At 43.9% G+C, this 24,314-nt stretch overlaps 1 protein-coding gene across 7 annotated transcripts; it reads right to left on the reverse strand.

Moving 5' to 3' along the window:
- Positions 1–793: 793 nt before the first annotated feature.
- On the reverse strand, positions 794–23,063 carry LOC147631780 (phosphatidylinositol/phosphatidylcholine transfer protein SFH6-like). Of its 7 annotated transcripts, XM_086808314.1 has the most exons (16): positions 22,728–23,063; positions 22,405–22,585; positions 21,923–22,019; positions 19,476–19,763; positions 19,150–19,249; positions 18,706–18,972; positions 4,233–4,310; positions 4,049–4,150; positions 3,621–3,670; positions 3,406–3,505; positions 3,035–3,127; positions 2,593–2,706; positions 2,169–2,307; positions 1,656–2,059; positions 1,476–1,550; positions 794–1,387 (listed from the first exon to the last, which is right to left on the reverse strand). In XM_086808314.1, exons 4-16 carry the CDS (start codon positions 19,754–19,756, stop codon positions 1,367–1,369), a joined length of 1,824 nt encoding a protein of 607 aa, XP_086664440.1. In that variant the 5' UTR covers positions 19,757–19,763; positions 21,923–22,019; positions 22,405–22,585; positions 22,728–23,063; the 3' UTR covers positions 794–1,366. The 7 variants fall into 7 exon arrangements, with proteins under 7 accessions (XP_086664440.1, XP_086664443.1, XP_086664441.1 ...); XM_086808317.1 differs by lacking the exon at positions 21,923–22,019 and having other exon boundaries at positions 22,728–22,984; XM_086808315.1 differs by lacking the exon at positions 22,405–22,585 and having other exon boundaries at positions 22,728–22,983.
- Between the last annotated feature and the right edge of the window lie 1,251 nt (positions 23,064–24,314).

The following is a 24,314-nucleotide window of genomic DNA, read 5'->3' on the forward strand; positions in this document are numbered from 1 at the left end:
GAGGTTTGTGCCATTTTAATAATTTGTTTATTAAATTAACCAATGTTCTATAATACGACCACCTGTACTGAAGCAGTCGAAACCCTAATCACAAAAGATGGCATGTATTTGCAACAGTCGAAATACTAATCACAGGAATGCTCCAACATTGATTAAGCCCTCTAGACTCCATAATTACATAACCAAATCCTTTGAATACAAGCCATATAACAAGTACGGGGGCTAGGCAATACGAGAGAGCTCTTGGAAGAAAGAAAAGGGGGGGGGGGAAGGGGGGGGGGGTGGGGGTGGGGGTGGGGGTGGGGGGGGCTGTTGTTTGGCGTTCGGTTTTCAAGGTAGTTTAAATCACCCAGCTATTAATTAGTACACTCACAACCTTCATCTGATCAATACTCACAACCTCCACCTTCTCTATATCATGATATGCAATGACGAGCAAGCTAAGACAGCCTTCACATTTCAAAGGAAACAATATCACATAAGGTAAGTTATATATCATATATGGGGGATGTCCATGGTGATATCACCTAGAACATGATGACATGCAAAGTAACAAGCAAGCCAAGATGGCCTTTAGAAGCAACATTAGATAGGGTATTTTTATCATATAAAAAGATTGCATGAAAGATAGCCAGTAACTACACCAAGCTGATGCACATCCTTTGTAAATATAAATACTTATTGTTCCCAAAGAAAAAAAAAGATTGCATGAAGATAGCAAGTAACTACACCAAGCTGATGCACAGCCTTTGCAAATTATCGAAATAACCTTAACAAGATTATATACATGATGGGGTGGCAATAAAAATTTTATAAATTGAGACAGCATTGGCCTTTCTATAAGAAGAATCTTCCAACATAAGATAATCATGCTTAACATTATCTTACAATGCAAGATAATAAAGATTCTGGCTGTCCAGAGACCTTAATGGTATAATAATAATTCAGGACAGCATTTGGATGTGCAATAACTTCTCCATATGCAGAAAGATAAGAGTCTTTAGAATCTTTAGACATCTCAAACGGGCCTGATTCGGACGGGGGAGATGACCCACCCACTTGAGGATCGGGCAGGTGAGATCTCCCCTTTTGACAGGTCATGGTTATGCAGCTAATAAAGAGACATCTCAACAAACAAGCCTGATTCAGACGGGGGAGATCCCCCACCCACTTGAGGATCGGGCCCCTCATTCACAGGTCATGGTTACGCGGTTAAGCCCTTTTGATCTTTCTTCTGACCTGTGGGCACCTTCCAAAGGGGTCATTGAATCATTTATTGTCAAAACTCTATTGTCTTACTAGCATGGCACATTTATTGCAGATAAGTGGTGCCAATGCAAAGGTTGATTTGAAGGAGAGCTTTGCGTTACCAGCAGCTTGCCTTCCTCTGTAATCAATTAGTTACAAGAACTTAGCTTACAAGCTTTATAAGAAGTCTAATAAGTAGTACCTTGGCTTCGGTCTTAATTTCTTACCTTACACTTCTTCTCTTTGAAGTGTTCAAGGCAGTTGTACAAGTCTGTCTGCTTTTCCAGCACAGCTCGTAAGGTCTTCATCGATGCATAAACCACAATCAATTTATGAGTGACAAAAGCACAACCTTATTTTCCACAAGCAAAATAAAATACAGTAAAATTTACAGGATAAAATCCCACCTTCCGTGTCTCTGACAATTCAGTCTCCAGTGACTTTATACGGTTCAAAGATGCATCAAGAAGGGCTTCTTTGGGAGCATGAGGCTCTTGAGTCTTGCTTAGTAAAGTGATTTTTTCTTCTAATCTGTCTAACCTCTTACGGATCCCTGGGGAGGTGTCAACATACACCGACGGATAGAACGCATACTGAGGCTCTACATTGGGTGGTGTGTCCTTGTAGTGAACTGATTTAAGGTAAGGTTTGCCTTCCTTGATAGCTGTATGTTTGTTGCCACGGTCGTTAATTCCACCAAAAAGATGATGAACACCTGATACAATGCTGAAGACAAATGCAATGATGAATGCTACCAGTCCATAAATGATCTTCCCAATAGGCAGCATCATAGCAGATAAACTGACTTTTCCTGCAAAATAAGGCTTGTGTGAAAAAACACACTTGTAGAGCCAAAAGTATAATGCATAGAGAACGTTCCATGACTTAAATCACAAGGAGGAGGAAGAGAGAGAATAGACCTTTTATGGGGTTAGATTTCTTGGCTGTTACCTTGCCTCTCCACCCACTATCAACAGCCTTATCAACTATAGGAATAGACTCCCCTCCAGATAAGTCTGGGGAGCTATCAGACATGATCTTATTGGAGGTTGCTCTCCCCTGTCAAACAGCAATGGCAAATCATATAATAAGCTCTCTTCCATTAAGCTTGTGTATCAAACAACCAATCAAAGCCGACAAAAGTCTTCATGCATCATTGCATCACAGCTAGCCCAGACACACTTGCTCAAGGGATATGTAAAAAAAACTTTTCTATGAATATTGTGTGGAAAAGAAGCCTGCACCATATGGAGTTGGAAAGGTTTTAAAGAAAAGCTGCCTTTGGCAAACCCAACCACAGCAATAATCTTTTTTATTTTAATATCTACAAAACCAGTTTCATACCTCCTCACGAACAGGTGTCAATGTTGGATGATGATAAACAATACTGCCTTGAGGTGAGAGGACATCATCCACATCTGATCCAGACTCGGCCGTAGACAAGTCCGACTCCTTACTCTGAGCAATTACGCAACAAAATAAAAATTGTTGGTGGCCAACCTAAACTAGTAAAGTCAAAACAACCTGTAAACATGCAGAGTTGCTTTCTGTAGGCTGTGCATGTGATGATTAGTCATACATGAACCATGGCAATAACCATGGGTATGCAAGACAAGTGTATGCAGGCATACAATAGAGGTTATCAATTGCACATGCATGACCCTTGCCTGTGCACTTTGTGGGCACTAGCTTCCGTATGGAGCGCAGGAGGAAGGCGAGTAACTTCCATGTGCCTTGCGCATACACATACACACAATGCAACAAAGAGCTTTAAAAGCATATTGACCTTTCTATAGTCTGGCTTGCAAGTAGAAAGTTCATTGCCAGCCGATATTGTGACTATATGCCTAGCATTCTTCACGTCACCACCCATAACTGCCTGCAATTGATAAGTATTGTCAGTCCTAAATACAAGTACACATCATCAACAAAAGGTCAAACAGTAGAAACCCCATCGAGCAGAAACTCCATCAAGAGACATCCCAAAAGGCTAACAACATGATTAATGCAGGTTATGCACATTGCCTTCCTTTTTGTCGGAAAAAACAACAACGAATTATATAATAAAATGGCTAGTCATAAATCAGCAGTATGGAAACCCCAACAAGAAGTGTTGACACGTGTAACAAAGATCAGGACTTAAACTGTGATATTTACCTGCATGATAACAGCATCGTTCCAAGGACCCTTGTCAGAACACAAGCATCCACCTTCATTAGCACAGGCACAGTCTCCTCCAAGGAAATCTGGCAGCTGACTGTAACACCAAAACCACAAAGCTAGAAACTGCATCCATTTTTAACCTTTGAGGAGAAGATGCAAAATCATAGATTTAAGAATACAAATTAAAAAGAGAAATAGTGTATTCTAACCTTGCATCAATCACCTCCAAAAGCTTGCTTTGAAACTTATTTCCCAGCACCTATGAAAGAAAGTATGTTTTGACTAAGTGCAGGTACACAAAGACTGCCAGGGGAAAAGGGGTTTTCAACCTGTGGGGTAAGGGAGGAGGAAGAGGAGGAGAGGGGGGGGGGGGGGTTTGCAGGGCGGGAATGTGCAGATGAAATGAATCTTTTGACATCGTAGCAAAGCCAACAGACCACATATGATCCATATGGCAGCATTGAAGTGCAGGGAAAGGGACTTGAAGTTTGAACACAAAATCTCTTGGTCACAAGCTTGATGTGCAAACACATGTGAGCTATGACATCACTCAACCCCCCCCCCCCCCCCCCCCCCCGAACACACACACACAGTTCTCAATAGAAGTCCATAGATTTAGGATAGAAAAAATGTTTACACTTATTTTCGATGTGGTCTTTGGGTCTAAAAACCCTTTAATTGAATTCCACAGAAGCCTGAAGCCCGGTCCAGCATTTATAATAAACATTCGATGCAAGGTCTGTGAAAAAAGGCCCCGTCTAAGGTAAGTTATCAAAACCATGGTAATCTTTGTATCCATCAACTGCAGTGCAACCACATACCTCTGGATAATTGTCTGCATCAATTTTGTGAATTTGTAGTAACAGTTCTCTTGCAGTTTTGCTCAGATTCTTAAGGCCCTGCGTCACATGTCAGATCCTATAAAGCCAGCATCCAATAATGGGCAAACATTGAGGAAAGGTACAACATCCATAAACTAAAAGGACAAGACTACTGAAGTAAAATAACTAGCTGAAATGACCATGACTATCCACAAAAGGATTATTTATCAATACTATGCTCCAACAAATGGCAACAAGGTGGCCAGGAAGAGATTTTGGCGGTTATGGATTTGGGAGTGCCAACCTCTCACGCGGTTGCACGCGGTTGCAGTGGGACCCTGGAGAGTGGATGTGGCATGATCCCACAGATCGGGTGGAGACTCTGGATGCCCCTTTCTTTGCATATACAGCACAACTTGGCCGCAAGATCCAGATGTCGGAGATAGATGGCACACCGGCAACAGCAGCACACTGGCAATCTCCAGGCCTATCACAGCGATTCCTTTCAGATTTCTGGAAGAGGCTTTGGGACAGCTTTCAGCCGAGGAAGATCACTCTCTTCCTCTGGTTGACGGCACACAGGAGTCTGGCAGTGGGTACTTGGTTGGCAGTCGGAGGTCAGTCAGCAGCTTGCCCAAGGTGCGGCCACCCCCAAGAGTCTCAACGACATTGCCTTTGGGATTGCCCGAAGGCTCAGCAGATTCGGCAACATATTCTCCGCATCTTTGCTATGGATAGGACATCGACCTGGATTATCACTTGGGGTACTGTCGCTTGGTTTACCGAGGCTAGAGTGGTCAAGACTTACAAGGAGGATGGGGGAGGCCATGCCCTTCAGGTCTCCCACCATCGTATTGCAGTAGTACCAGTCAAAGTCCAACCTACAGGTGTCTGGCGACCAGGCTCATGCCAGCGCTTTTTGGCACTCCCTCAACAAGAACCTCACAACGATGGAAAGTGTTGAAGACATGAAGGAAAGGCATCACGAAAGGAGGAGATTCGCAACAAGGAGTTGTATCAAAAAAGGCAAAAGAGATCGGACAGCTCCAAGAGGAAATCCGTCAGTTGGAGGAGAGTATAGCCCTGATAAAAAATATACCAGAGGCCAAGGAAGAGGACCATTGGCATCGCAAGGAAGGATGTCAAGCACAGCTTCAGGAATTTGCCAAGCCTCTCATCAACAAACTGACGGCAGAATGGAGAAAGATCATGGCAGGCTGCAACATCAGCAAAGGCCAAGGTGGAATCACCTAGGGTTGCGAAGCAACCCAAGACCAAGAGTGTTGGCCCAAGAAAGGTAAAGCTTCCAAGACAGGAGGAGCTCTTGAGAAACGTGATCACAAAAGGAGGCCCAAGGAGGCGATGTTTCCCGATATGCATGTGCCAGAACCAAAACCAGAACCCCATACTAGAGCCAAAACCCAAACCCAAACTACAAATCGAGCAAGTGGATCTCTCCGAATCCAATTTGAAGGAGGAAGAGGTTAGCCAACAGTTTTCAAGGTGGTGGATCTCTCCAAATCCTATTTGGAGGAGAAAGAGGCCAACCCGACAATTTCCAAGGAGCCTCCAAAGAGTCTCTCTAAATCCTGTGAGGAGGAGAATGAGACTACATGTGATCCAAAGACCAAGCCAGAGAACTTGAAGACCAAGTCAAAGAGCTTGAAGATCCGGCCAAAGACCAAGTCAACAAATAGACCGGCATGGAATTGGAGCAAAGGTGTATGGAGTACCCCAGTGCTCCAAGTTTAGCAAGAGGGGATGTCATGTGCATCCATTAATCCGGATGCTCATGGACATGATTATCCTCCCTCGCATAGGTAATAGCTTAGTGTTAATCATCCTTGAGGCCTTGGAGATCTCCCTCTCCCCGTGGATACCTCATAATTATCATAAGTAAGCCCAAACTCACTTTTTTTTTTCAATTGGCCTTTGGCCCAAGATCCTCCCATAGTTACCAATTTTTCACTGTCCATAGGTGACCGCCCATAGGTGCTTATTTATCCACCCATAAGCAATGCCGCCGAGGAAGCACCAAGGGGGGTTTTGAACCCATGACCTCTTGGTCCTAAGCAAACACCTTCACCACTTGAGCTATCACCTCATTGGCGCCCAAACTCACTTATATAGTAATAACCACGCTATATCTAGCCCATTACTTTTATTATGAAACCCTTAGCCATAATTAGCCTCTAGTTAGCTTTTTATTGACTCTAAGGCCAATCTAGACCTCATCCTTGCTAGCCCTTAGCCCTTGGGAAAGTCCTATTAGTCTCCACACTCGACTAAGCCCTAACCCTAACCTTGGGTTAGCACATTATTATGTAGGTGATTGCTTAGTGTTAATCATCCTTGAAGTCTTGTACGCCTTGGAGACCTCCCTCTCCACGTGGATACATCATAATTATCATACGCCCAAACTCACTTATACAGGTAATAACCACGTTGTATTTGGCCCACTGCTTTTATTTTATTGTTTTTGTTTTTTCCCCGAGAAGATGATCCTTCTATTAGTTATTGGCCCACTGCTTTTATTTTTACGCCCTTAGCCATAATTAGCCTCTAGTTAGCTTTTTATTGACTCTAGGCCAATGTAGACCTCATCCTTGCTAGCCCTTAGAACTTGGGCAGATCCTATTAGTCTCTACACATGGCTAATCACTAACCCTAACCTTGGGTTAGCCCTTGGGCAAGTCCTCTTAGTCTCCACACCAGGCTACGCCCCAACCCTAACCTTGGGTTAGCACATCTCCTAACTCTAAACCTCAATAACACTCGCCATGGGCCAATTAGGGATGTAAACATTATCTCCCCCTTCTATTAGATTCATGTCTTTGTGAATCCAAGTAGGAGACGATCCATTGTAAGCGTAACCTCGAATTTGTATATCCCAGCATAGCATCCACATAAGTTCCCTCACCCTTACCTAATCCAATGTGAAACCCGTGTAGTGGATCCTTGACAAAATCTTATAAGTAATTTGCTTAACAATCCAATTCCATCCTAACTCAAATGTTAGGGTTGGAACAAAGAAAATCATACGCTGCCTAGGTCACCATGGATACAATGGTCTTAGTATAGCCTCCCACATCTGGACAGAGAATTTTGAAAGAACAACCCTCAGGCCTGTGACCCAATTGTACAGGAGTCCCTTGCTCATGTGCATCCATAGACTTACAAAAAGCAACAAACAAAACACAGCGAGTACATCGTACTGAAACCTTTTGTGTGTTTACCAATCAGCACCATCTCCCTTCCAACGACAGGCTGAGCTTTCCCCGTCTTCCGTCCATGGTGTCCCATACCATCGTCGACCTTGGAAGCCTTGGGAAATCATCACCTTGACCTGTTTTCGAGAGATTTTCTCCTTTTGGAGTTCCTCATGCTTTGTGCTAACAAGTCTGGCTCTAATACCAATGTTAGGACCACCTACCTAGAAACCCAATTAGGGTTAGGAACAACACGCATCGAATTGGATCGATGTCCACAATAGATCGTAGCTAGTAACTCTCCTCCCAACCATAGGCTTCCTTCCAAAACCACCTCCAAGCATGAGGTCAGATTGTTGTGAGTCACGCATCGAATTGGATCGATGTCCACAATAGATCGTAGCTAGTAACTCTCCTCCCAACCATAGGCTCCCTTCCAAAACCACCTCCAAGCATGAGGTTAGATTGTTGAGTCAGCTCGACAACGTGCCTTAGCATCTCATGCTACAAAGTCCGCTTGCCTGCTCGAAGCTACTCTAGCCTTGATATCCTGCAGCCCTTGGAGGCCAATCTAAACCTCATCCTTGCTAACCCTTAGTCCTTGGTAGGTCCTATCAACCCTAACCCAAACCTTGGGTTAACACATCCCCTTAACCCTAACTTAACCCCTAGTTAACATTGGCCCCAAGCCCAGTTAGGGATGTAACGAGTGCCATTAGGGATGTAACGAGTGCCAAACAAAGAAAAAACATTGCAAGTTTCCTAGGCTAGCCCTGAGCTTTCAAACTAAACTGGCACTGTAGGTGATGGGGAGAAAACTGAATTAGGGTTAGGTTAGAGTAATCATTCATGGGAGACATACACAGAGAAGCAAGGGAGAGAGAGAGAGAGAGTTGTGGGGATAAGTCAACTCATGAGGCATGAGTGTGTGACTCCCCTATCACACATGTATATTGCACTAGTACACATAGTGCACTTAGTACATTAAAAGTACTAAGTGTACTATGTACTATAACTTATGGGCTTGTACACACTATAAGGGTGGGCATAATGCCTTTACCCCAACAACCTCCCACTTAAAGGCAAAGTGCCCTTAAGTAAAGGAAAAGAAAAAATCAGCATGTACATGATAATATACAAGGCCATATCAAGGCTGAAAATGGCCTCATCCAATGCCCATCAAGTGTCTGCAATGAGCAAACCGCTCCGTAGGCAAACTCTTCGTCAACAGATCAGCCGGGTTGTCATCCGTGTGAATCTTAACAAGCTGAATTTGCTTGTTCTCTATCACCTCTCTGATGAAGTGATACTTCACATCCACATGCTTCGTCTTTGCATGAAAGACAGGGTTCTTTGCCAACTGGATGGCACTCTGACTGTCACAATGCAACAATGGAATATCCCCTGTATAACCCAAATCAACCACTAACCGAGATAGCCATAATGCCTCCTTGCAAGCCTCTGTGGCTGCAATATACTCGGCCTCTGTAGTAGATAAGGCTGTGCACTTCTGCATCCTGGATATCCATGACACAGCACCTCCTGTGAATGTAAATACATAACCGGTAGTAGACTTCCGGTTATCTGGATGACCGGCATAATCCGAATCCGTGTAACCATGCACTAATGCATCCTGTTTGCCAAAGCAAATGCACAAATCCTGTGTGCCCTTCAGGTATCTCATGACACCTTTCACTGCTTCCCAATGCTTCTTGCCAAGGTTGGCCATGTATCTAGAAACCACTCCCACTGCAAATGCAATGTCCGGCCTAGTAGCAACCATGGCATACATGAGACTGCCACAAGCTGAAGCATACGGAATCTTGGCCATATCAGCCCTGTCTCTATCTGACTGTGGGCTGTCCATAGCACTGAGTTTCACATATGGAGGCAAAGGAGTACTAGCCTTCTTCCCCCCGTCCATATTGAACCTCTGCAAGACACATGCTGATTTCTGTCTCGAAGTATCCGCATACCCAAGATGTGATTTGCATCACCCAAATCCTTCATATCAAAGGTTTGATGCAGCCTTTGCTTCAAGGCATCCATCTCTTTACGAGATTTCCCGGCAATCAACATATCATCAACATACAAAATGAGAATCAAGAGACTGCCATCCAAAGCTTTCTTGGTGTACAAGCAGTGATCTATGTCACTTCTCCTGAATTTCTGAGATTTCATGAATGTATCAAATTTATGATACCATTCTCTTGGTGCCTGTTTGAGCCCATAAAGACTCTTTTTCAGCTTGCATACAAGCTTCTCCTTTCCACTCACTGCATAACCCTCTGGCTGCTGCATATATATCTCCTCATGGAGATCACCGTGAAGAAAAGCAGTCTTCACATCCATCTGAATCAAGTCCAGATCATCATGTGCAACCAAAGCCAACACAGCTCTAAGTGTGGTCATTTTGATCACTGGAGAGAAGATCTCATCAAAGTCCACACCATATTCCTGCTTAAAGCCCTTAGCCACTAACCTGGCTTTGTATCTTGGTTTTGCATCTGGTGCAACTTTGAGCCTGTAAACCCACTTGCATGGCAAAACCTTCTTGCCTGCAGGCAAATGCACCAACTTCCATGTTCCATTTTTATGCAGAGAATCCATCTCTGACTTCATGGCACGCTCCCATAGAGCTTTGTCTGCCCTCTGTAAAGCCTCCTTATAACATGAGGGCTCCCCACAGTCAGTAAGCATCAAATAGTCAACCCCTGGAACAAACCTGTCAGGGGCTCTGGAGGGTCTAGTGGACCTCCGTACCCAATGACCATCATTTGCAGGTTGCTGTCCAGCCTGCATATCACCCATTGGTGGCTCCTGTTCCATGCCATAAGGCTGAAATATCATGCCCGGTATCTCCTCCAACTGTGGTATATCCATAGGGATATCTTCTGCCATATCTGGCTGTCCATTTGGACCATTTTCAGCACCATTTAAGGGCTGGTTTTCCTGCTGTAATGGCTGATTTACAGCCCTTTGTTGTTGTCCATGATGTCCATCATCATCAAAGATGACTCTGCCAGGCTCCTGTTGCCTTGCAGGCTCCTTATACATGCATGTTTCATCAAAAATGACATCATTGCTGCGTATGATCTTTCTATTCACGGGATCCCAAAGTCTATACCCCATTTCACCTCTGTCACCATATCCTAGGAATATGCATTTATGAGACTTAGGATCAAGTTTGGTGCGCATTTCCCTGCGTATGTGCACGTACGCAACGCAACCAAACACTCTCAAGTGCTTGTATGACGGAGGCTTCCCTGTCCATACTTCTTCTGGCACTTTCCCACCAAGCCTCGTGTTAGGTGACCTGTTTATAAGGTGAACGGCTGTCATAACAGCTTCAGCCCAAAAACCATGAGGTAATGCAGCATGTGACAACATAGAACGGACCTTCTCCTGTATGGTCCTGTTCATCCTCTCTGCTGTCCCGTTTTGTGGAGGATCATAAGGAGTAGAGAGCTCCCTCTTGATGCCTTTAGCATCACAAAAGTCCTGAAACTGTTTGGACATGTATTCTCCACCATTGTCGGAACGCAAAGCCTTCAGTGTTTTGCCAGTTTGATTCTCAACATGAGCAACAAACTTCTGAAACACTGAGAATGTATCGCTCTTCAAACGAAGAGGATAAACCCACACCTTGCGTGTGGCATCATCTATGAATGACACAAAATATTTTGCCCCTCCCAAAGAAAGCTGAGGCATCTCACATACATCTGTATGCACAAGCTCTAACTGAGCATCTTTCTGTCCAAGAGCTTTCTTGTGGGGGCACTGTAGTTGCCTACCATATATACAATGCTCACAAAACTGAAAACTTGAAAACTTTAGAGAAGGCAAGTAACCCAAACGAGACAATTGCTCCATTCCCTTGACACTCATGTGTCCCAACCGGCTATGCCACATAGAGATTTCCGGCAGCTCGGTTGCATTTACATTAGCATGGTGACAAACACCTGCATGCATAAAGTAAAGAGTGTCCACCTTAGAGCCTCTGGCAACAACCAGTGAGCCCTTACTAATCTTCCACTTTCCACTACCAAATGTGGTAACATAATCAGCATCATCAAGCTGTCCAGTAGAAAGCAGATTCTTCTTGATCTCAGGCACATGCCTGACATCATGGAGCATAAGCTGTGAGCCATCTGAAAATACAAGCCTCACATCACCTCTGCCAAGTATCTTGCATGCATGGTTATCACCCAAATAAACCACTCCTTCATTGCCAGCAGTGTACCTGACAAACAAGTCTCTGCAACTTGTGACATGAAAGGAGGCACCTGAATCAATGATCCATGAGTGCATACCATAACCACCTGTAAGAAGTGAATGGGCATCAAGTGAAGACGTAAAGAGGACCTCATCCTCACTGCCACCTGCATGTGACACATTGATTTCTTCGATCTTGACTCCACTTTTGCCCTTTGGCTTTACATCTTTGGCTTCATCTTTCTCTTTATCTTTGCCTTTTCCCTTTTCTTTTTGATCATTTTTCCATTTGTAGCATTGTTTTTTGATGTGTCCCTTCTTGCCACAATAATGGCATTCCAAATCCTTTTTGGAGCGAGACTTGCTCCTTCCCCTTTCTTGGCTTTTCCCCCTTTGCTGGGATCTCCCACGTGCATTCATTGCATTGGACTTTCCCACAGAGTTGTTTTTCCTGTTCATCTCTTCTTGAAGAAGAGCACCCTCAACGTCTGCATATGACAGCATAGCATGCGAATTGCTAGTGGCTGTCCTGAATGTGTCCCAACTCTCTGGCAAAGTGCATAACAGAAAAGTGGCTTTGAACTCATCGTCCATTGCCAACTTTTGATTAATGACCTGGCTGACAATACCATTAAACTCATTTAGATGGGCTGTCATAGAAGCCCCTTCCTTCATCTGAAGGCCTATGAGTTTCTTCAACCAATACACTTTGCTTGAGGCACTTTGTTGGGCATACAAGTCCTGCAATCTCTGCCACATTCCCCAAGCTGTCTTCTCTTCACGAATGCTGAAAAGTAATGAGTCTGACACAGACAACATGATAGTAGATCTTGCCAGCTCATCCATATCTTCCCACTCTTCAGCAGTAAGAGAAGCGGGCATCACACCCCTTTCTTTGATAGGCTTGTGCTGCTTTTTCTGGAGCAACACATTGTAGCACTGGGTTTGCCAAATATCATAATTCTGCGAGCCTTCAAGCTTCTTGATGTGAAGCAATGAAGAGCTCTCACCTGTGGTTGCCATAGCAAAATGCAACCTGTCAATGCCTGACTCCCTGCAAATGTGCAAACACTGCACCCAAGATGTGCAAACACTGCACCCAGAGCACACAAAGTGCTCACAAATGTTCTCCCAAGCTTTATCTCCCACTGCGGAAGTAAGAATGCAACTTTTCTCCCACTTTTTGTGATGAAAACACCAAAATCTGGTTGCTGCAGATTTTGGACAGCACCTTAAATGTGCTCTTTTGCCTCTCCAAAGTACTGTACAGCAGTATCAAGTGCTCACCAATGATGTACCAAACCTGTATCGGCAATTTCAGCAGCTGAATTTGAACCTTTTGATCACTCAAAACAGTGTACAGCCATGCCAAAACATGCACAAAGCTGTGCCAAATCTATACCAGCAGGTACAATAGCAATAAATGCTCTCCTGGCTGTCCAAATGAGTGAAAATCAGACTTTTAACAGTCCCGAACACTGCATACAACAGTTCCGAACAGAAATTGGGCAAAAGCCCCTTGACTGCAAGCTGATTTCTGAGGATTCAAGGCATAAATGTCTTGCCTGCTGCTTTGCCAAGCTCAACAAGCATACAAACTTGAAAAGCCCCTTGATTTGAGATCAATTTCTGATCATGCATGGTACATTGACGCACATGAAGGCATCCAGAGTGTTCACGATGCTTCCCCCTGGCCACATATACATCAAATACATGAAAGCCCCTTGATTTACAGGCACATTGAGTGCTTGTAAGGCATCAACACATTATCCACAGCATCAAATGCGATTGCCTGCATGCAAATCAACCAAATCGGCACAAAAGCCCCTTGATTTGCACTGCAATTTGCTGCAATTTTGCCCAAATGTGCAATTTTTCACATCATACAGCATGTATGAGTGCTTAATTGCACAATTACATCAAAAGCCCCAAATTTCGACATCCAATTTCCTGCAAATTGATCCTGATTTGACCAATTTCCTGCAAATTTATCCTGATTGTGACCAATGTCACCCAATTTTGCCAATTTTGCTCAAAAAATTGAGCAATTGGGCACCTGTACCTGCTCAATTGCTTGAATTGATAAGAAATTCGCAAAATTGAAGCAAAAATACCTCTGAAATTTCTGATTTTTCTGAGTTTCTTGACTTGCAGGTTGAGACGGAGGCGGTGGTGGCGGCGACTTCGATGCTGGGTAGTTTCTGAAGCAGCTGGGCAGCCCCACTTGGCTGTGGGCAGCCAGTTGTGCTGGTTGGGCAGCCTGGGCAGCCACGTAGGCTGGCTGCGTGGGTTGTCCTGGGCAGCCAAGGTCAAGGGCGAAGGGCCTAAGGAGGGGGCTACGCTTCCGGCGACTTCGCTCGCTGCTCACGCTGAAGGGCCACCCGCTTCGCTTGGTTCACTCGCTACTGAGCGCCAACGCCTGCCTTTGACGCCTACTGTTGCTTTCGCCTAGCTTCGCCTAGCGCATCTACGCTCGCTTCAGTGGTTAACACGACTTTCGTCACTCGCTCGCCTCCACGCTTGACGCCACGCTTTGTGCTGCTGCCTTCGCATGCGTATTTTGCCTGCGCCATGTATTCGCCTAGCGCCTTCTATGCCCAGCGCTATGCCTGAGTTCGCCCAGTCTATATGACGGGCTCCGCTCAGCGCTAATACGCTTTGTGTGTCCAGGCCCCTTGCTGCAAGCCTACGTAAGCTGCATCATCGACTGGTGCTGCGCCTCTTCACACACAGGCTGCGCCAGGAGGTCAAGGCTCTTCCACGCTCATGTTGGTGCGCTGGCTGCCCTGCACTCGCCTTCTTTTACCGTGTGTTTCCCAATGTGGAAGGTGCTCTTCTCAACACCTACAGGCTCCGAATGAACCAGGCAAACCTCCCTCTAGCTCTGATACCAGTTGATGGGGAGAAAACTGAATTAGGGTTAGGTTAGAGTAATCATTCATGGGAGACATACACAGAGAAGCAAGGGAGAGAGAGAGTTGTGGGGATAAGTCAACTCATGAGGCATGAGTGTGTGACTCCCCTATCACACATGTATATTGCACTAGTACACATAGTGCACTTAGTACATTAAAAGTACTAAGTGTACTATGTACTATAACTTATGGGCTTGTACACACTATAAGGGTGGGCATAATGCCTTTACCCCAACAGTAGGGTGTCTATGTATACCGCTAGTCGATCTCGACGGTGAGCTCGCCGTGTCCGGTATGTCACCATTTTGGGCATCTCCAAAATTCATGTGTGTGGAAGGGCTCTGTATGCCCAAAAGATCAAGAATGTACACACCAAGTGTTCGTAGCATGGTCCAAGCACTCCAGATGATTTCTTGGACACAAAAATAGGCTTTGGAGCTCAAGTGCCAAGTGGAAAGTATGTATATGGCGAACTCTTGAGGATTTGGGAGAAATCGAGCAATGAAACAAGTTTCTACGTGGTGCTTACATGTATTTCTCATGTGGTGGAACACAAAGAGATCATCTCCTAAATTTTAGGTAAAGTTGTTATTTTTAGCAATCTCCGATGGAATTTTTGTTTGCGTCATTACCTCTGGAATTCAACAGAGATCGAGTATTGCCAAAGTACCATTGTGAAATAAGCTATCATCGGGGATATTTTTAGAGCTCAAGATTGTGGAATTTTTGGCCTTTAGATTTGGAACATGTGGTAGATAAGAGGATAAAAGTGAGACAAGTGTCCTCACACTTGTTAATTCAGCTCTACACATGCCATTGTAGCATTTTCTGAAGGAGATAGCACAGGTGGAAGCATAAACAGTAAATATATGAGAGAGTACAAAGTAGAATGAGAGAGTTGGACAAGATCACCTTTTATAACAGCAGTAAAGCTTTACAATGGCAATGGCCAGCAACTAAGTGTTGAACTATGTGCAAGGCAATTGGAAGATGGAGTGAATAATGGGGAACTCCTTACACAGTGCATAAGTGAGCTGACCGACTGCCTGTAGGACTAGCCGAGTGCTCACAGGACAAATAAATAGGAGAAATACAATAAAATGCCAGATAAATGGTAAAAGCCCCAAAACACTAAGATGCACAATTCTAACACCCCCTTTGCAACTCATAGTGTGCAAGAGTTAGCAAAAGATAAGTCAATGAAGATGCAACCATGTACTGGAATCACCTCGGAGAGAGCACCTACCAACCTGTTCCTTCTAAACAAGATGCCACCACGAACAACAAGGAACTTTGCTTGGCCACGAATTCCTACACAAGTGTGCAATGAACTCCAAAAATAGATGATGAGCTACTAGATACACCGCGACCATAATCCCCAACAGTGGACGAAACACATCACGTCCCAAAAGCCTCAAACAATGAACTTGGAATAGATCCAATTCATAATCTCTGCTATACCAAAGATAACCATGTCCTGCCAGATATCTAATGCTTGGAACTCCGAATCACGATCCCCATGCACCAGTAAGTGGAGCTCTAATCAGCCCCCTCTCCCGCCCACAAACCTCTTCTGGCTGGAAGCAAATGGAGAGAAACTGCATGTGTACTAAAGAAGCATACCATCTGGGGTCTCTTGAGCCGGAAGCGCCTTGGGATCCCTAGAAGTGGTACTGGAAGCTGTATCACTATCCTGTGTCGTGTCTTTGCCTTTTCTCTGAGATGAAACCTTGCCCTTAGTCTTGTCCTTCTTCTTGGACAAACAATCTTTGTACAGATGGCCTCTTTTTCCGCAAGAGAAACAACGACTCCGACCTTTCTTTTGAGCTGAGGAAATTGCCTAGTCAGACCTGTTGACTAACACCTTCAACTTACCCTGTGAGATGAGAACAGGGACGACTCCTCCAAAAGTAGGGAGCTAAGATCATCAAAATCCAACTGAGTGGATGTGACCTGGCACTGCAAAGATCGAGAAATAACATCATAGTCCGGAGGAAGCTTGGTGAGAATAAGAGCAGCCAGCTGAGAAGAGGACAAAGCAGCACCCATAGCTAGTAACTGGTCATGGATAACCTTGGCCTTCATGAGAAAAGACTACATGGAATTACCTTCAAGAAATAACAAGCCGTAGAGCTGTCCCTGCAAGGTAACTGTCCTCATCGATGAATCTCGAGCAAAGAGATCCTCCAATTTTGACCATACCTAATAAGCACTGGTGAGAGTTTGCACGGCCGGTGAGACCTCGGTGATGGTCTGCACAAGCACAGAATGCGCCTTTGAGTCCCGATTCTCCCAGTCTTGTAATTCCACACTAATTCATCCTCCTGATCCTGAGTCCACCTCCTAGAGTTTTGAGGACGCTCGGGCTTCCTTTCAGTGTCCTGAACAATGTCCCACAAACCCTTGCGGATGAACCAGACCCGCATCTGAAGCTTCCAATGAGCGTAGTTGGGTCCTTTCAACTTGTCATCTTTGTTCGTACAGGAGGGAGCCATATCCACAGCAGCAAAGAACAAATCTCAGCTCTCAAAACACTTCTCTCAAGTGCTTTCCAACAAAGTGAGGCACCAGGAACAATCAGCCCCCTCTCAAACTACAGAGACAAAAAGGTGGGACAGTAGCAAAACAGTCCAAGATCCACCGGGAACCTCCTACCATAAGGGCAGGGACTCGTGGAGGAAGAAGACAATGTAGGGCCACTTGTCTGGCAGCTCCAAATGCAAAGAACTCACCAAAAAACAGATGCGGGTGCAAAAAACACAGCCACAACTCCACCTTTTGCCTCTCTAGAAGAAAATGCAGCCACCAAAACTGGCCGGTAGCAAACAGCCGGCTGGCTAGACCTGAAAACGTAGCACTGTTGGGAAACGCAGCCACTTCTTGTCACAGATCTGCAGCCAGGAGAGATGTGGAGAAAAACGCACAGCAAAAAGGAGGGAAAGGTGGGCAGGTTTGCAGAGTTTGGAGCAGCCTGGACCTAAGCTCTGATACCATGAAGGAGATAGCACAGGCGGAAGCATAAACAGTAAACATATGAGAGAGTGCAAAGTAGAATGAGAGAGTTGGACAAGATCACCTTTTATAACAGCAGTAAATTTTTACAATGGCAATGGCCAGCAACTGAGTGTTGAACTATGTGCAAGGGAATTGGATGATGGAGTGAATAATGGGGAACTCCTTATATAGTGCATGAGTGAGTGGGTCGACTGCCTCTAGGACTCACAGGGCAAATAAATAGGAGAAATACAATAAAATGCCAAATAATTGGTAAAAGCCCCAAAACACTGAGATGCACAATTCTAACATTTTCTTGCTTATTTGAATATGAGAGAGTTATCTCTTGGGCGAGTTTGAGCTTGAAGCAAGTTTTTGGAGGCTGAAAACTCTGATTTTTCACCATTTCTTTTCATTTCTAAACCCACCATAGCCATATCCAGCTTGGGGAAGATCATTTTCACTACTCTACACCATCTTGCACACCCTGGATGGCTGAATTTCAGTAAAACAGTCCTAAAGCTTGCTGAAATTTCTGGTTTTATGCCATATACAAGCTATTTTTCAGGTTTTCGCGCTCATGGATGCGACATACATACTGTTATACTAGTTTATGCGCTCGTGGATGAGCCACATGGCTGTTTTCTCAGTTCGGACACTACAATTTTTGGAAGCTGGAGTCGTGTTCCGGCGACCAAATCTTAGTAAGTATTTTGATGATTGGGATGTTGTGTCCTTTGCCATCACAACAGACCTTTTAAGAACACAACGAAAGATTGAAAGAAGGGTACAAGCAAGGAGTGGAAGATCCAAGTGGAGGTGGAGCAAAGGTGAATTATATTTTCCATTGCTCCAAGGAGGGGATCAAATGATCTAGTGGCATGTGGATATAATTATAGAGTTTATGGGCAGTTTTGGGAAGCCCAAGCATGAAATACAGATCTCTACAATGGGCAATATGGGATAGTAGTCCCAGCAGAGAACTTGAGAAGTGAACATGTTTTGAAGCACGAACTTTCTACCACCTTGAACCTAGGTTGTTCAGAAACTACTTGACAAGAGTGGCATACTGTACATGAAACAAAATGAGGAAGATAAAACAAAAACACCATAACTAGAATAAAGGGCAATGGGCCTTACCAAACCAGCGACATCAAGAATTGTTGTGGTAGAGTCGATGTGTCTTTTGCTTGCAACTGAGCAAGCAAGAAACTTCTTATTCAAGGACCTCTCAAACTCCAAGACATGATACTTTAAGTATCTCTCCACGGTTGTAACCTGCATCAATTTGTTGGGTTCCACCTTCCCAAGTCTTTCAATGTAGACAGGCCTTCCCTCTTTGTCCACTCCATGAGAACCATGGGGATAATATTTCCTCACTTCATCAAGCTCCAAATAGTCAAAATCCTGTTTTAACAAATAATGCACCAGTTACTAGACTTGAAATCAAAAAAAAAAGCTTCAAGAAGAAGAGTGAAGTGGAATGGACAATTGTGCAGGACTGCACCAATGTATGTGTGATGTGTGCACGTGCACCCCTCCCTGTGTGCGTGTGTGCGTGCATACCACACAAACTCATCCTACCTCCTCAATTGTATCAGTACCAAATTCTTTCCTCCACTGCAGCATATCAGCCCACATGTTCTTTGTTTTTTCAATGTCAAATTTGCGTGCTTTCAAGAACCTGAAACCAGCAGCTAGACTGTCAAAAGGTCAACAAATGAAGACCATAGCAAAAAGCCATGAGGACGGAAACAGTAAGAAGCACTTCCTTGGGGACATGTTGATACTTCAATCAAAATCCAGATCAAGACAGTCAGCATCAGATTGGGGTAGATTGCTAACACATAGTTGTGAAGAAAGCAACGGTCCCATCTTCATAAGGGTATGCCCAAGATATAAAAAAATACCTGAGAAGAATATGATAGTCATCATGTCTTGCCGGAAGAAGGTTCTCTGCAATGAGTACCTGCCGAAAACCATCAACCGCTATTTGCTCCTGCTCATCCCTTATGTCTTTGATCGGAAACAAACTGCCATGCTTTCTTCGCCTCCGTCTCAATGAGTTCCTCAACTTTTTTGAATTGATCACTGCTATAGCCTTAAGTGCTCCCATTTTGGTTTTGCCCTTCCTCTCATCATCAGTATTCCGTTCTCCATCGGATTTTCTTTCTTGCTCTTCATGTGCCATAGCAGACCTACACATGGATCCAATAGCTGTAAGTGAGACCAAGTTTAAGGCCAGTTTTCAAGACAAGAACATACATATACATAAACATATATACAAAAACCAAAGTGCAATGTTGACTCCATGTCACCATTTGGTCCATCTCCATTTCTGGAGCCACTTCTATAGGACTATCACTCCATAGAGCGGCCATATTTGTGTCATGTTCACATGGGGCCAGGGCGGTGTCCCATGTGAAAGGGCCAGTCTTTTGGTGTCACATGGATGGGAGCCAGATTCGTGCCACCCGTGTGTGACCAGTACTGCGTCACATGGACGGGAACCAGTTTTGTGCCACCCCCGTGTGACCTGCTTCGTGCTGTATGGACGGGAGCCTATTGGTGCCACCCGTGTATGGCCAGGATGGCGTCTTACCTATGGGATTGTCACTCCATAGGAAGACCAAGACATATATTCATATTTCTGTTGCGCTAGTTTTGTGCCTGATAGGAACTTTTTGTACAAGTTTCATGAAAGGGAGATTTTGTCCATTACATGTGCACATGCATTTAATGTAAAATCCATAAGCTATGGTTAACTTTAATGTTTATAAGCTAATGTGTTCACACACATTTAAAATTTGGGCTGGACATTTTCTTTGGATGGTGCCCATAAGTGTTAAATAAGTATTAAGCCTTTATAACCTTTAAAAAAAGGTTTTTGCATGAAACTTTAGAATATTTTCCCACGTGGTTGGTGGCCAGCTACTTTCTCTCTATCGCTTGCTTTACCACTGTTGTATCGGCTTGTTCTGTACCCGCCTGTTCTGTACCCGCCTCCGACTGCTGAACCTGTACCCGCCTGTTGTATTTCAAATGTACACGCCTGCAACTAGATTGTACCTGTTGTACATGTTGCTCGTGTGCTATACGATTGCTGTACCTGCTGCCCGTGTGTTGTACCTGCTACTATACCTACACACGTGTGTTGTACCTACCCAATACCTGAATTGTACCTATTGTACCTAAATTGTACTTGCAATACTTGAATTCTACCTGTTGTACCTAAATTATACATGCTGTACCAGATTGAACTTGTGGGCCAAGACATGTACTTATTGTACTAGGTGGACCTAACTGCATGGTGATAGGAATGCATCTCCATTGACTTCTACTACAAGCTATACGAGTTGCCTTGTATTTCTTATTTGTGTAAAACTAAAATTTACTAAATTAAGTTCAAAGATTTCTGTAATTACATCACATCCAATGTTCACGATAAACCGACGTTTAGTGTATTTTTACCGGCTGAAATTTCAAAATCCCAAATGAAATTGGAGTTTGTCTTGAGTGAAGAAAACCGGTCAACTTTTACCATTTTTAGTTATAAAACTAACAAATCTCATTTTGAGCTAGAAAACCGGCTAGATTTCAATGTCTTCCTTTTTTCCATTGGTTCGGAAAAACGTTTTTCATGAGATGTGAAATTTCACATCCCACCCCTTTACAATCCCTTGAACATAAACAGCTAAAGTTACAAGCTGGCCCCATCAACCCTTACCTTGAAATTTTCCACTGGAATGTATGTATGCTTCTTGATATAGTACAGGCAAAACAGATCGCCATACATACTCAATGGAACAGAACGTACATCCTCGACTGGCATTCTGACAATGAGGGCTAACTTCCATCAACAAAGAGTAGTGATGACAAAGATTAAGGTGGGCCACTTTCTACAGAATTTTGCCCTGGCTGGAGCCTGGAACAGTCAGGGACAGACCCCAGTAAGGCTGGTTCCAGCTACTCTGGGGCCGTGCAATCAAGAAGCATGATTGACAAACTGATCTATGCACGTTACCTTTAGGAGAGAGTAACCGCAGGCTTCCATGGTGCATAAGAATAATGACGCGATGACAAAAGGCAGCTACAGCTTCTTGATATACCGCTATGAGCATCAACAATAAAATAATATATCCATAACATAAAGAACATCAAAAACTATGGCACCAAAGGCAAACATAAAAGCTTCGTCCTGCAATCAATGCCGACTGACAGAACTTCATCTTCATCCATAACTGACAGTATCAGTATTTCACACGCATCCATATTTGACTGGTTAAAGAGCTTCATCTTATCAATCTACAGCCTACAAAGTATATTCCTGATTAAGATTTTCAAACAAAAATCTCACCAGAGAAGGATCTCGGGAAACCGCAAAGCTGGCCTCCTAAAAGGAAATGCTCTGATGAAGTCTTAGTTTGTGAATGTTTTCCTGTTTATCGAAAAACCTGCAAGAGGCTAATTCTGGAAAGGTGAGAAAAATACAAAAGGATGCGTGTGTAATGGCAGAGGGCAGAAGAAGCAGCAGCAGAAGGAGGAGCTAGCTATGGCGATGTGTCACATAGAAGGCTAGGCTTTAAAGAAAGCGTAGGGTGCGATGCTTCCGCGCACATTAAGGCAACAGGCAACAAGATGACTAGATATCAATGCCCCAAACCTAAAGTTCTAGTCTTTTTTTGACATTTTGTCTGGCCTTTCACCTTTTCACATTCTAAGAAGTCTTCTTTCACCACTCTGTAGCAAACCATAACCCTTAAAAATGACTGCCTATTCCTAAGGGTCCAAGCCCCGAACCCTGAATTGAGAAAAACGACTTGTCTTTTCCTACTGTACCTAAAACTTGTCTGCGTCTTCTTGTCGTTCTCGCACAGCCTGTCAGAAGCGCCCAAATGTGCTGCCAGAGTGGCTCTATTTGCTTCGGAACAATGCGTCCCCCACCTTCGATACTTACAACAAAGACCCTGGATTACGCCGGCCGGTGCGTTAATCCCTCCTAGTTTTTCGCCCCCAAATCCTAAAATGAGACAGACTGACTGCATCGGAAACTCTAAAATGAGACAGCTTAATCTTGTGATTAACTGGAGGAATCCGTGAAATCTTCCAAATAACTAGAGGAAAAATAGTGATGATTCTGTTTAATCCGGGGAGATGCCGACCTGATATTGCTTTCTGCCAAGCGTTCCAAGACGGGTCACTGACGGTCCAATCAGGATGACACGGCAGAGGAGGAGTAGGAAGATGATAAAGCTTTCCGCTATCGAAAGAATCGCCGCAGGACAGGAAACCCTAAACTTTCACTGTGTAACTCTGCACAAAACCCTAGAGTTTAACAGTTGATCTGCAGAGGGCCAGTAGAAAACAACGAGTGCGCGCGCGTGAGAGAGAGAGGGGGGATTTTTTTGTCACGTTGTATGAATTTCCCTTCACACTTGGCTTGCATACCCGTAGGTGCTTGCCCTTCGTAGTTTTGTTTAACCGAGGTGGTCTTCCACTGTTTCTGGGTTGATTAGGTCTCATGAGTGCCCTTCAAATAAAGCCAGCAGAAGGCCCCCCAAAGTAAAATTGGGTTTCACATGAAGGCCAAGGTACCCGTAGGCCTTTAATTTTGAAAATTTTAAAGTCCAAGGCAAGGTTGTATCATACGTGAAGGTTGATGAGAATTCTAAGACAAATAAAACCATGTTCACCTAGTTAGCGAATGGCATGTTCATGCCACCCAATCAAAACTAAAGTTGGCTCTGCATCAGAAGCTTTGCAACCGTCCACATCTAAATAATTGGATGTCAAGAAAACATGCAAAACTGTGAACGAATAGTTCTCGTCACATTGTCGAGTGTTACAAACACAAGAGCCACCACATTATTACCCACAAGAGGTTGCAATCTATTATGCAAATTGCAATGAAGACTATCTAAGTATTGATTGTCCACACTTCATACCCATATTGAGAATGTATCATAAGTGAAGGTTGATGAGAATTCTCAGACAAATGAAACCATGTTCACCTAGTTAGTGAATGGTATATTCAAGCGAACCAACCAAAACTAAAATTGGCTTTGCATCACAAGCTTCACATCCAAATAATCGAATGTCAATAAAACATGCAAAACTCTAAATGAAAAGTTCTCGTCACATTGTCGAGTGTTACAAACACCAAAGCCACCACATTATTACCCACAAGAGGTTGCAATCTATTATGATCGTTGCAATGAAGACTACCTAAGTATTGTTTGTCCACACTTCATGCCCATATTGGGAATGTATTGTGCTCATTGTGTTTAACACATGTTCAAGGCATTGCTATAATGTGCCATAAATGATGCCACACTTCATACCCATATTGGGAATGTATTGTGCCCATTGTGTTTAAAACATGTTCAAGGCATATTGCTATAATTTACCATACGGCATGAAGGCAATGCTTCCATAAAAGCATCACTATGTGCTTGTTAAAACCCTAAGATCTCTCTAGATAATTGTTATGCATAAACATGCATAAATCAGACATAAACTCATTCACCCGACCACCCCTGAGCCAAGGGATGCACACATGAATTATAATGAAATACATCATACCTATACCTTGATGTCCCATACCATCAAGAGATATAACTCCAATCCAATAGCATGTAGCTATAGTGTGAAATGGTAGGTGAGTAGATATGATCCTCTACACAAGAGACCATAGCCTAAGCCTCCAAGCCTCCCTTGAGTGTGCCCATGTCCCTATTATATAGGAGGGC

Source organism: Cibotium barometz, chromosome 14 (genome assembly GCF_041138505.1).
Source record: "Cibotium barometz isolate CiBa-2024 chromosome 14, ASM4113850v1, whole genome shotgun sequence".
In the NCBI taxonomy this organism is placed as follows: domain Eukaryota; kingdom Viridiplantae; phylum Streptophyta; class Polypodiopsida; order Cyatheales; family Cibotiaceae; genus Cibotium; species Cibotium barometz.